At 33.8% G+C, this 14,261-nt stretch overlaps 2 protein-coding genes across 2 annotated transcripts; one reads left to right on the forward strand and one right to left on the reverse strand.

The window, feature by feature from the left end:
- The first annotated feature begins 905 nt into the window (after nucleotides 1–905).
- Nucleotides 906–8,398, forward strand: CRK2 (cysteine-rich RLK (RECEPTOR-like protein kinase) 2). Its single transcript, XM_089609015.1, has 9 exons — nucleotides 906–1,243; nucleotides 2,281–2,607; nucleotides 4,191–4,638; nucleotides 5,487–5,600; nucleotides 5,954–6,093; nucleotides 6,179–6,389; nucleotides 6,987–7,221; nucleotides 7,314–7,464; nucleotides 7,715–8,398. Exons 2-9 carry the CDS (start codon nucleotides 2,293–2,295, stop codon nucleotides 8,063–8,065), a joined length of 1,965 nt encoding a protein of 654 aa, XP_089465141.1. The 5' UTR covers nucleotides 906–1,243; nucleotides 2,281–2,292; the 3' UTR covers nucleotides 8,066–8,398.
- A 1,674-nt stretch (nucleotides 8,399–10,072) lies between these two features.
- Nucleotides 10,073–12,148, reverse strand: MENG (S-adenosyl-L-methionine-dependent methyltransferases superfamily protein). The gene is made up of 8 exons (XM_089609390.1): nucleotides 11,962–12,148; nucleotides 11,786–11,850; nucleotides 11,606–11,696; nucleotides 11,419–11,507; nucleotides 11,179–11,312; nucleotides 11,027–11,091; nucleotides 10,784–10,883; nucleotides 10,073–10,483 (listed from the first exon to the last, which is right to left on the reverse strand). The coding sequence occupies exons 1-8, from the start codon at nucleotides 12,085–12,087 to the stop codon at nucleotides 10,383–10,385; spliced, it is 771 nt and encodes a 256-aa protein (XP_089465516.1). The 5' UTR covers nucleotides 12,088–12,148; the 3' UTR covers nucleotides 10,073–10,382.
- Between the last annotated feature and the right edge of the window lie 2,113 nt (nucleotides 12,149–14,261).

A 14,261-nucleotide genomic window follows, 5' to 3' on the forward strand; every position in this document is an offset into this window, starting at 1 on the left:
ATGGTTCCAAGAATGGTGTCCCTACAATTTTGTTCACACAAACAGAACTAGGTGTTGCAGATCATCAATTTAGCCAATACCTTAATCGCCAAATTTACCTTATTTACAGAATTGAAATTTATCTGAATCTCCTACTATGGGACTTCTAGATCATTGTCATGTCCAAATAATCCTCAAGAATGATATTGATGTTATCCGTGCCCTCTTATGTGAATCTCATTGCATTGATACCTCTCTTTTTCGCCTCTTTCACTGGACTCCAAATTTTTATCCAAAAAAAGAATACAATTTAGCCCCAATGTTGATTAAATTACCACAATCGCTCTTATGTGAATCTCATTGCATTGATACCTCTCTTTTTCGCCTCTTTCACTGGACTCCAAATTTTTATCCAAAAAAAGAATACAATTTAGCCCCAATGTTGATTAAATTACCACAATCGCACATGAGATACTATAATAGCAGTTTGCTACGTCAAATTGTCTCCAATTTTGTAACTTATTATCAAGAAGATTATAATACTCCAATTTTGCTTCTTACATGGACTAGTTTCCCACTATAATTTTTCTTTTCTCGGTATTTTCTCCTCTCAAAATATTAATTAATTATAGTCAAGTGATAGACCAAACATTCTGTTCACAAAAAGGAACATGTTACAGATAATAATTTGTATCGGAGATCCAGAGTAAGCAATACACAGCTTTACCTAAATCTCCTCTTGGATTATAATTGAATAATGTCGAAAGTAATTAATAATAGAAAGATAAAATACAGGTCAATCTGAAAGTGACATGATTAATAAATAGATTTTGCACTACGACACAAAACCTATACCTTAAATTGTGAAATCTGAATCACACTGTATGGATCTCCTTTTTCTTCTTCCTTCCTTTATTTTTTTTGTGCCAAAAATGAAACATTTAAAAAAAAGAAAAAAAGATAAGAGGTGACCGAGAGAATTGAAAGCGAGATCTGTCTGTTAGGTTTCAATAGTGTTCCACAACTGTTCTCAACGTTGACTTTTGAGTCAAAAACCGCGTTCAGAGTCAAAGAGGAGCTTCATTTTGATTATGTTCAGAAGGTTCTGAAAAATCAACCACCACTTTTTTTCCTTTCAACAAAAGAAAAATAAAGTGCACATATATCAATTATCTATCATAGATCTCATATTTACCTCTTCAATCTCTCTCTCTCTCTCTCTCTCTCTCCCCCTCTGGATATCCCAATCTCAGGCAAAGCCCAGGTACGTAATATTTTATACCCAAAGCTTTTTCTATTTCTTTTCTTTTATTGATTCGAAAACCCACAAATAGATTATTAAAGATTGATCTAAGTATGAATTTCATCTTCTTCTTCTTCATCTTTTTAACTTATAAAGTTATGGTTATGGTTATGATGTTTCTCTCAGCCAAGCTTTACTAAAGCCAGCTATAGCTAATTGGATCTTAAATATTGTTCTAAACTTAAATAGTATTATGAACTCAAAAACTTTTTGTGGATTTAGAATCTAAAGTGCGTTTTATGTCTTGGTTTTACAATACTCTTATTTCCGCGCATTTGTAGAGTGATATTTCATTGGGAACCAATATCAATGAATTCCGTAATCTGAGGTTGTTAAAAGACTATGGCAGCTTTTGATAATCATTTTTTTGTCTCTTTTTTTTTTTATATATATTTCAAATGTTGGAATATAGAGGAAAGGGGTGTGAAATGAAAACTAAAACGATGAAAATCACGAGTGACGTTTCTATGTTTTCCAGTCAAACGCAATTGTAGGCGGTGAGAAAGGCAAAAGAGGTATTGCGTTTAGTAGGATAGGAAGAAACTATATACATATTTTTTAAAAAAATTAATTCAATCTTTACAATTAGTTTTGCATATTTAGAATTTAAGGCCTCATGGGTCCCACTAGCAAACTATGCTTTGACATATTAAATTTTAGATGTGAATTTGTTAAATAGATTCGAAGGGGTGGCTATTCAATTTTTTTGGGAATACTTTATCATTATTTTTAAAATTAACGAAATTTTTTATCATATTTTGATGACCAAGGTAGCAAAAAATAAATAAATAAATAAATAGTTGGGGAGATTTTAGATCGCGTTGGGTTTTGTCATGACATGGAAAACTTGATTACAAAATGAAAAAAAAAAAAAAAAAACAAAAAAACAACTTTAAAGTGCCACGTAATAATTATGAGTTATTATTCCATTGTCGTGTTGTTTCTCTTGTCGTTTACATTCCCATCCATAATATATTATCCACCTTGTCCCTCCTCAGTGGCACGAGCCCATGATGATGAGGGGTAGCCCCAAACGGACGGCTGTGATCGCGTTGAGCGTGTGGGCGTGCGTGATGATTTTGGCACGTGCGGAGCCGAGGGCGAAGACGGTTCGGATCACGTGCGGGACGGTGTTGGAGAACAACAGTACGGCGTTCGTGCCGAACTTCGTGGCGGTGATGCAAAACATCAGCGAGCAAATGAGGACCGGCGGGTTTGGGCTTTCGCAAGTGGGCTTGGGCCCAGATCGAAACTACGGGCTGGCCCAATGCTACGGAGATCTCTCTCTCCTCGATTGCGTTCTTTGCTACGCCGAGGCCCGCACGGTACGCTACGCACACCAATCATAAAGCTCATTAATTTATACGCTTTTATCATAAGCAATTTTGATAATTTGGATCAAAATAGTGGCAACTAAGTTTTTGTACACTTTTATTGATAACTGTAGACATGAAAGTATACAGTTGTCATAAATTGTAGACAAGTTAAAGTGTTCAAAAACATAATTTTTAGTTCAAAGTATCAAAGTTGCTAATTTATCTTTATATATGACTGATTAACTATACATGATACATTTATGCATTTTATGATGTTTGTACACTCATTAGCCTATGCATTGATATGAGTTTTATTAGGGATGAAACTTGTTTTGACCATTTTCACCCATCCCATTTAGTGAAAAATTTAGTGAAAAATCAAAACTCGATTATCCAAATATTCAGTGATCCAGTTTATTGAAATTAATATCCAGTTTTTCAAACCAATTTGTAAAAATATTTATATATGTATACATATATGTGTGTATATATATATATATATATATATATGTATATTTTAAACCATGTCTTAGACACGAATTGAGCAGCAGTTTAGCGGCAACCTTTTCATTAGTATATATTTCTACGTATTGATATGAACTGAGATTATTGTTAGTTACATACAGGAACAAAACCAGGGTTATTTTATTAGAGGGGGTGAAATATTTTTTTCCAAAATTATATTAAGTATACAGGTTAGACCGTTAGATCAGTATTTTAATTGTTTTATAGAAAAAGTATCGATTTGTTATATAAAAAATTCTAAGAAATTGTACTAAAATTATTTTACATAGGATATGCATACTAATATATATATATATATATATATATATATATATATATATATATATATATATATATATATATATATACACACTAACGTGTTACATTACATTTGTTTCAGAAAAAAAAAAAAAAAAAAAAAAAAAAAAAAAAAACTACACTTTCAATTCTTTTGATGTTTACATGCGGCCGTGTAGGTTGTTTTTTTTTTTTAATAAACATCAACCTGTAAAATTGTCTTGTTATTAAAGTTAAAAAATCTATACATTTAATGACATGTAACAAATGAAAAACTGTTTTAATGACATTTATGATCATATTTATTCTTCTTAAATCTAAAGTATTTTTTTTTTTAAGAAATAATGCAATACTAAAGTACTTTTTTTAAGAACTAATGCAATACTAAGCTAGCCGAACATACATAAAGTTGAATTTTGAGGTACGTGTACCGAACTAGATTTTTCTGTGCTTGGTTGCAAGTTGAAGTACGTATCCGCACCGAATCCAATGTTACCTTTTTTGTATCTCGTAATTTTGTCTCTAATTACATCATAATTCTTTATTAGTAATTAATTAAATTCTTATGTTTAAAAATGTGCTCTAAAAATTAAGACGCATTATAATTTAATTAGAGACATAAAATTAGAAATAAAAAAGCGTATCAAGTAGTACGTAACTTGGTCTAATGGTAATTTTACACCAACTCCAACATCGATACAGTGGGTTCAATCTTCACTGGCAGCAAATGCCCTTCCAAAAAAAAAAAACTATCAAACGAAGCTTCTAGTCTCATTCGTATGGCTCGGCAGGTACTTCCTCAATGCTTCCCGTTCAATAGCGGGAGGATATTCTTGGACGGTTGCTTCATGCGCGCTGAGAATTACAGCTTCTACGGTGAGTTTTCCGGCGCAGAAGACACCGCTATCTGCAACGGCACCACCACCAATCCCTCCTTTGCAGATGCTGTGAGGCGCGGCCTGAGTCAAGCCGTTGCAACGGCCCTGGTCTCCACCACGAGGCGATACCACGGACGGGCCGTCGTGGCCGGGAACGGGACTACGAAGGCGTACGTGTTGGTGGATTGTTGGAGGAATTTGAACGAGAGCTCGTGTCGGAAGTGCTTCGAGAAAGGGCTTCAGTCGCTCTCTAGCAAGTGTCTGCCTCGGACACAAGGGAGGGCTCTCAACACCGGATGTTTTATGCGGTACTCCAATCAAGATTTTCTCAACAAGCTTCCTCGAGCCCGACGATTCTCAGGTATGTCGTTTGAGTTTGTATCTTTAAGGGTGTGCATGGTTTGGTCTGGTCTCAAACTGATCTCGAGAATTAGTCTAGTCGGACTCCGGGCTCTCATGTTTTAAAATATATTTTTTATTTTGCAAATTTTATTAGATATAATTGGCGAAAAAAATATCTTAAATCTTGAGATAAACCTGCTAACAATTTTAACTCGTAATTAATGTGTTCAACACAAACTTTAAACTAAAAACAAATGATATCCAAATTTTAAAATTGGTTTAGTCATTGGACTGTTTGAGATTGTTTTGAAAACTAGACGAGATTGTATTGAGCAATTCGGTATTTTAGTGATAGATCATCAAATTCTAAAAAGTTGGATGTTGATGAAATTTTTGGTCAGTGATGATTGGATATTGATTCAATAACATAATATATTGAGAATAAGATTGCCGACGAATATATATAGTACCACCAATTTTTCATTTTTCACAATGATTTTTCAAAAAAATTTCAAGTTTTCACGGAATTTTCCACGGGAATTCAACTGAAAAGAAAATATTGTTTGGGTTTTTATAAGCATTTATCTTTCCGTTTTTAGTTCTTCTATCAATGTGGGACGCGTCTCATATTTGAAGTTCAAACTGAATTTAATTTATACTAAATGAAATATTATTGTACACAACAAAAGGGCTTGGTGTGGTTACTCAGGTTTTACTAAGGTATTATTTTTATTACGATATGAATATAAAACAATTTTATATAACAATATGAGCTTTATAATTGTAAACACTATATTTTGGTAGTAAATTATTTCCGAATATCTCCCAATAAGTGCTATACTCATAAATTGATTATTTTTTCTTCAGGGACAAGAGTGGTAATTATAGTATCTGTTGTTAGTTCGCTTGTGGTTTTGGTGGTTGGGTTGGCCATTGGGCAACACATGTGGAAGAACAGATATATACAGAGGAAACGAAGAGGTAACACTAACAAAGAACCAAACAGAAAACGACATGTCGTTTGAATTAATCATATTTTCTTGGAATGCAAGCAATGTAAATGGTATTAGTGAAATAGATAAATTTTACAAAAAATTGAAAAGTAATTGGTTTTAATAATTTTTTTGACCATGTGTTTATTTATTTTTTAAGTGATAAAAATGTTTATATAACAACGTCAAAAATTTTAAGGACGGTGTCAAAAAATATTATTGACGATGTAATTTTGGCTATGTTCTAACAACTAAGGACTTTAGTTATTTTGCTAGTTAATTAGTATTAAATGACTATTTTGTTATAATTTTTCCTTTGCAATTTGCTGTTTTGTAATGTAGAGTCAAACGACGCAAATAAGTTGGTGAGAACACTAAACGATAGCAGCTTGAATTTCAAGTACTCTACTCTAGAGAAAGCCACCGGGTCCTTCGACGAATCAAACAAGCTCGGCCAAGGAGGTTTTGGATCTGTCTACAAGGTTTAATATTTTTTTATAATTTATCATGGACCAGAAAATCATGTTACATAAATAAAAAAAATTAACCTCAGTCGTATTTTCTTAGGGAACTCTACAAGACGGGAGAGAGATCGCGGTGAAGAGGCTGTTCTTCAACAACAAGCATAGAGCGGGTGATTTCTACAACGAGGTGAACATGATAAGTACGGTGGAGCACAAGAACTTGGTCCGCTTGCTCGGTTGTAGCTGCTCCGGCCCCGAGAGCCTCCTCGTCTACGAGTTCCTTCCCAACAAGAGCCTCGACAATTTCATTTTCGGTACCACCAATCTTGAATTCGTCTTTCTTGATATTGATTACTTGCACATTGGTTAGATGGGGTTTTTAGCTTTTTTAAAAAATGAAATAACAAGGAACACTGTGTGTCATTCAAGCAATATGTGCACATCCGTAGCAAAGAGAATTAGGTTATGTTTGTGTGAATTTTATTAACTTTTAATTAGAAAAATAGCCAACTTAAACGTTTGACATTGCTAAATAGTCAACGTTTGGTAAATCTTAGGTAAATAACCACTTTCAGATGTAAATCTTTGGTAAATAGTTAACGTTTGGTATATGAAAGTGACTATTTACCTAAGATTTACGTCTGAAAGTGGGTATTTACCTAAAATTTAATAAACGTTGGCTATTTAGCAATGTCAAACATTAAAATTGGCTATTTTCCTAATGGACCCTTGATGATTTCTTCAAAAGAAGAAAAATGCGGGTAGTTTTATTTATTTAAAAGAAACATTCATGTGACTGACTCAAACTCATCTCTTCAAAATGATTCCAAATTTTTTCGGTTAGTCCTTTTCAACATGTGAACATGGTTTTCTCATCAAAGTTTTGTGTTGATTTCGGTGCCGTGTGGCAGATCAAACGAGAGGGAAAGGGCTGAGCTGGGAAAAGAGGCACGATATAATCATCGGGACCGCGGAGGGTTTGGCTTACCTTCACGAGAACTCGACCGTTCGGATCATCCACAGAGACATCAAAGCCAGTAACATCTTGTTGGACTCAAGGCTCCGCGCCAAAATCGCTGATTTCGGGTTAGCCCGTTCCTTCCAAGAAGACAAGAGCCACATCAGCACCGCCATTGCAGGCACATTGTTAGTAAAAATAAAAACAATCAATCACTTTGTTTCATTTTTTTTTCTAGGCCTTGTTGGGTTGTCTGATCTCTATTTATGTGTTTTCGCAGAGGTTACATGGCTCCCGAGTACCTAGCTCACGGCCAGTTGACCGAGAAAGTCGACGTGTACAGCTTCGGCGTACTCTTATTGGAGATCGTCACTGGACGAATGAACAATCGGAGCAAGACCATGGAATATTCAGATAGCCTTGTCACACTAGTAAGCTTTCATCAAACACTTTTCTTTTTTACCAAATTAGTCCTGATTTTGTAGCATTTTAATCATTGTTTCACCAAAATCATATGCACAAATTCAAAAATCTTGCGAGTAGTTTTAAAGAATAGATCATTAAATAGATTTGTTTCAACTTGTATCTAGTGTTTGTAGGGTCATAATTAATGTAATTGCATTAGTTTCTTTATAACTATTATCTCGTTCCAATTCATCACCGTGCCTTGAAACATCGCAGACGTGGAAGCGGTTTCAACTGGGATCGATCGAGGAAATATACGACCCGAACCTGATGTTGCACAACTACAGAGAGCAACAGAGAGAGCAAGTGAAGCGGCAGATCCTGAGAGCGGTCCACATAGGGCTTCTGTGCACTCAAGAGGCCGCGTCTCTGAGACCGATGATGTCAAAAGCCCTGAAAATGCTGACCGACAAGGAAGAGCCTCTCCCGGCTCCGACGAGCCCTCCGTTCGTCGACGAGAAAACAATGGAGCTCAACGACACCTTCGAGGACCCGACTCTCCCTCTCAACAGGGACGACGATGGTTCCATCGCCAATCTCACTCACAGCTCGTTCCACCCCAGGTGACTCGAGAGCGAGAAGTCAACTCTCTCCGTTGACCGGCATCGCTTTCGTGTCCCATTACGATAGCTAGATGTGTAGATATATGCTTATAGCAGCACGGGTTTCCATGCTTCAAGACCGTATACGAGGTGTGTTAGTTAAATACACTTGTAACTTGCTCTACAAGTAATTAAAGGGACACGATGAAGGTTGAGGCGAAACGCTAATCTCACTCACAAATCTTTTTCCACCATCGATGACTAGTTGTAAATACGCTTCTGAATGTATATGACATTTATGTTGAGAGAACTTATTTAAAGAGGAAGGAAAAACAGATGGGGTTTGAATTTTATTTAACAGTGGATTAATTGGTTGTGTGACTTGTTCTAAAAGTAATAAAGGGACTCTTGATGATTTCAAAATTGACTCAATTTTTTTAAAGATCTATACTTTATAATGAAAAAAATATAATAATAAATTGGTGAACTTTATATGACTCCACTTGTGCTCTTTAGGTTCCTACTCAGACTAACGAAAATGTTGTTGAATTATATTGCTTAAAGATTAAACTTATCTAGTGTACATATTTGTATGCTCTTTCTCATCACAGTAATGAATTTTGAGTGTATCCATGTATGTATATGTGAACAAATAATCTTGTTCTGATGCGGAAAAACTCTTGCAAAGATGAACCAGAACTCGCAAATGTCACACAGACAAACAATCACACACACGAACCCGAGTTTTTATGGAATTTTTTAATCGATTCGCAGTTTTCTTCCTTTGCAAGCTGATTTCCTCGAGAGAGGAAAATGAAGAATGAATGTTGTTTAACTCCTTATCATATTGACCAATATTACCCAAGTGCAGATTCCTATGAACGGTTTTGGATGTTGACTTATTAGCTCCAAAATCATCAACAATAGGAAGACTAATAAGTTGACTTGGCTTCAAACTCAAGTTCAGTAGCTCATCAAAGACCTTTGTAATCTCATTAGACAATTGCTAAGAACAGTTTTGCATCGATCTCAAAGAAATCTGATACCCCTCTTTTCCCAAGCATTCGAATCCCTTGCTAACAAGTCATATGGTTCGAAGAATGGTGTCCCTACGATTTTGTTAACACAAAGAGAACTACGTGTTGCAGATCATCAATTTAGCCAATACCTTAATCGCCAAATTTAACGTATTTTACAGAATTGAAATTTATCTGAATCTCCTACTGTGGGACTTCTAGATCATCGTCATGTCCTAATAATCCTCAAGAATGATACTGATGTTATCTACATGCCCTCTCGTGTGAATCTCATCGCATTGGTACCTCTCTTTTTCACTCCAGATTTTGATCCAGAAAAAGAATCAACTTTAACCACAATGTGGATTCGCCCGATTTTGTGTTAGCCCGTCCGATTTTTGGCCAGTTGACCGAGAAAGTCGACGTGTGTGGCTTTGGCGTACTCTTGTTGGAGATCGTCACCGGATGAGTGAACAATAGGAGCAAGACCATGAAGTGTTCAGATAGACTCGTCACACTAGTAAGCTTTCATAAAAATAAAAATAAAAATAAAAAATAAAAAAAATAAAAAAAAAATAAAAAAAAAACAGAGCTTTCATCAATTATTTTGTAGCAAAACGGTCTTGATTTTGTACTATATTAATCATTTTTATCATAAAAAAATTAAAATTGATGTAAAATCCAAAATGTTGTTTCACCCAAAACATATTTAAACTTAGAAATGCTTGTTTGTAGTTATTCTAATATCTTATTTATAGTTTTAATAATCTAAATTTTATGGTTATCAATAAATAATTATGGGTTCATAAAAAAAACCCCCTTGTCTAAAATAAATTAAATATAATTGTTTCAACTTGTATTTAGTTTTTATAGGGCATAATAACATTTAAATTAGTTTCTTTATGAAATTAACTGTTTACTTGAAGTCTGTAAACATGCATTAAGCTCTTTAGGGATGTTTTTCGCTTCATCGCTGTGTCCTAAAACGTCGCAGACGTGGAAGCGTTTTCAACAGAGAGAGCAAGTGAAGCGGCAGATCGTCTCACTCGAAGAAGTTCGAGTCGAAACGCAAATCTCACTCAAAAATCTTTCCACCATCGTGACTGATTTGACTAGTTCTGCTTCAACTTCTAGTTTATATTCAATGGAGATTACAATAGATTTGTATATATGCTTCTATATGTATACGAGATATGTGCTGAGGGCTTATTAATGAAAAGAAGAAAAAAAACAAAACAAAACAAAACAAAAACTGGTGTGGCTTGAATTTTATTTTACAGTGGATAAATTAGTCATGTGAGTTGAGATACAAGAAATAAAAATGTTTTAGCGCGTGGCTACTAAGTTTCCCATGAGACCTCCACTAATCTCGTAATGAATAGCTTTAGAGAAACTAACTTCATACGCGAGATTTTCCAACTCCTTGCCTAATTAAAACAAGGACAAATAAATTCAGCTCAGCAACTCAAAAATTACTATGCTTAAAAAAAAAAAAAAAAAAAAAAAACCATTTTTGGACATATTCTTTGTGAATATGGTGGGAACTGGGAACTAAAAAATTGGAAGCCAAGAATAGTTTGTAAAATTCTAGTGAAATGGTACAAGCTTGTACTTCAATCGCGAATTCTGAAATCATAGACGAATAACTGCCAAGTATTCTATATTGACCCCTAACTTATCTACTAAGTAATATATAATCTCCAATATCTAGAGTCCTACCAAAATACCTGTTAAAAATTCCTTGATTGAGCTCTTTAAGTATTTATACTCCTCTTCGAGACCTTGTGTGGTTACAACTGGGACGACAACATTGTCGATCATCCACTCCTGTAAACACGTATTTTAAAATCCAATTTCCAAAAAAAAAAATGACAATAATATAGCGAATTTTGTACTCAAAACTCAAGAGGGTAACAATGTTTTTATTCTAGCTTCTTGTGAATCTTAAAAGCATTGAAGTCTATCCAAACCTGAATTAACGAAGCAATTGACTCCCCGGTACTTTTATTGAAATCGAGAACCGATACTCTAGAACCTGAAAATTCAAACAACAAGGACTTAAAACAATTTAAAAAAATAAAATAAAAAAAAAATACCAAGATTAACTTGTTCAATGTTTTACCAGGTTTTAGGACTCTATAAATCTCCTGCATAGCTTTACGTTTATCGACCACATTTCGCAGACCGTACCCGATTGTGACGGCATCGAAGTAACCATTGGAAAATGGCAAATCAAGCGCATCACCTTCGATCCACCTTAACAAATATACAGCACTCAATGTGTTTGTTAAAATGCCATTGATAAGGAGTTTTTTTTTTTTTTTTTTTTTTTTTATTTAACTATCTATCAACCAAGACTCACTCGATATTCTTGAAGCAAGGCTTGGACCGCGATTTTTGCCGGGAAGCAGCGATGGTTAACTGTTCCACCGAGAAATCGAGACCAGTCACCTGAATTTCAAAGATTGGAACAATGTTTTAAAAACCAGCACTATATAATAAATAAATAAATAAAATGGTGAAGTTTCAGGGGTTGAATAATTACGAACCTTACCACTGGTTCCAACTTTCTCAGACAAGAGAAAGCTCAAGTCTCCACTCCCACAACACAAATCCAAAGCATTATCTCCCAATTTCGCTCTACACCGACAATTACTAGTCTCATTTACCATCACTATAAAATTCCAATTTTTTTTATATATATAAAAAAAATAAAAATAAAAAATTACCCACTCCATGAAACCGCCATTCTTTTCCAAATCCGGTGCTGGCCCAAGCTCAGCAAGTCATTAAACTTCGCTCCGATGTTGAACAAAAAGAAGGTCAAGCACGAATAAGCTTAAAAGCCAAGCTATATGTATATATATTCGATTTTATTATTTAAAGAGGTGAGAAATGTGGTTACTTTATCGTAATCTGGAGCAATGCGGTTGAAGAGAGCTTGGCGGTCGGAAGCTTGGGATCGGACCGGAGTGAAGCGGCGATTCGGAGCGGAGGAGAGTGGAAGAGAGACCACACCGCTGCACAACATTTCCTCAAATGCTCGGTTTTTGGGTTTGCCAACAAATGACCTTCGGGCTAATTATTTCCCCAAAAAATGGCATTTTTCAACTATCATTTAATAAAGTTCTTGACTTTTTTTAACACAGGGCCATTACGTATCAACCGCTCGATAAAAAAAAATAAAATAAAATAAAATAAAATAAAAAATAAAATAAGGTGTGTAGTTAGAGCATCTCCACCCGTACGCTAAAGGGTGGGGATAGCGTCGTTCACTGCTCCAATCGAACCTATTAAATAGGTTTAGCGTCACGCCAAATATGGTGTGACACTATTCTCTACACCAAAATATTTTTTTAGTCCCTATAAAGTTTATAATTTATATATTTGTATTGATTTATAAAACTATATCATATTTATCCTTAAATTATTCATTAAATTTATTTTCAAATACAACATTAACATTTGGAGTTTGGGAAAAACTAAAACGACATTAATTTTAAAAGAGAAATAAAATAACATTACAACGACATCGAAATGTAAAAAAAAAACATTAAAATAAAGAAAAAAAACAAAATGCAACAAAATAAAATTAAAAATAAATTTACAATACATAAACTAGTAATCGGGAAGATATTCTATGTGTAATTGTACTTTATTTTATTTTATGTTATTTGTTTTGTATTGTATTTTGTTTTTAATAAATATTAAGTTTACTTTGTGTTAATTTGTATTTTGAATAATTTTATGGAGTAATACTTCATTATTAAATAATAAATAAGTGGTATAATAGAAAGATATTAAATAAATATAAGGGTATAGAAATAAATAAGAGAAAGTTGAATATAAAATTAATATTTCAATTTGGTGTAAAAAATAGAGTTCGGTTGGAGATGAGATAGTGTTTGATGTGACATGTACTGTAAAATAGAGTAGAAAATGGTGTTATCGGGTGGAGTTGGTCTTAGATCGATATTTTGAAGGAAAAAAACAGACGTTATATCGATTTTGAAAAGAAGAATTGACATCATACCTTGGTATACCGATTTTGAAAGTATTAAATTTAGGGTTATTAAGCTATATAGCCACACGGATATAGTGGATTGAGATATAGCCCACATTTAGTTAATTTCTTGTAAATAGTCAAGTAAATTTATTAACAGATTAATAAAAGACTTATTTAACACAGTCAAACATATATTTTAGGTAGTTAATAGGCTGTCACATATGCAAGTTGGCTATTTACAAAGTATTTACCAAAGGTTGGCTAATTTACAATTCCTATAGTTTAGGTGGCTTATGTAGCCAATTTTTTGTTAAATTTATGTATTGAATATTATTATATGGTCATGATTGTACACGTAAGCTACTAGTTTTTGTGAATAGTAGCTCCAGTGTCCATTTGTTCAAATAACGATTGTGTATTGATCAAATGTCTATTTTCTTAATTCTCATAGTTCGAGTGTTTTAAATCTTTTGCCTTTAAGTTCGTTTGGAGTGTTTGTGATTATCTAACTTCTGCTCGTGCAAAGTAATACTAGTATATAAATGTAAATAATAAAAAAAAAAGTATTACATATTAATTTAATCAACACCGTAAATATAAGTTGCATGATAAGTTGTTTCTGAAAACTTATGTGAGCTTATATGTTCTTATGAATTTTAAAAACTTGGTTATTGTATTTGAATATTGTGTGACATTGTGATTTATGATTTGAATAGAATATTATATAGTGTAGGTATCTAATATGTCGATATATGTATCTAATATATCAGTAAACTTAGATCAGTAGAATTATGTAACGGCATTAAAACTATTATGGCTATCCAGTAACAGTTGGTAATCGATATACCAGTAAAATATAAACTTGGAATTCGTACCGATATTGGTACTTTATTCATTGAACTAGAGAGTAATGTGTTGATAAACAGAAAAATAAAAATTCGAAAAAGCACAAATGAAATATGAAATCGACGACGAGAATATGTCATACAAAGGGAGTAGAAGGCTAAAACTTGCCATCCACGAGAAATTTGATGCCCCGATAGCTTCTCCAACGCTAATTCTTGACCAACTCCAAAACATTGATTTTGACATTGTCGGCGACACCAAAGACGAGAGGATTAACACCACTAGTGCTAATATGGCCACTTCCACGAAACCTAACATACATGCTATGTTGAAACCTATACTTATTTATCATA

The sequence above is a fragment of the Urtica dioica genome, chromosome 3 (assembly GCF_054948205.1).
Source record: "Urtica dioica subsp. dioica isolate 48M chromosome 3, U.dioica_male_clone48M_v1_H2, whole genome shotgun sequence".
NCBI classification, from domain to species: Eukaryota; Viridiplantae; Streptophyta; class Magnoliopsida; order Rosales; family Urticaceae; genus Urtica; species Urtica dioica.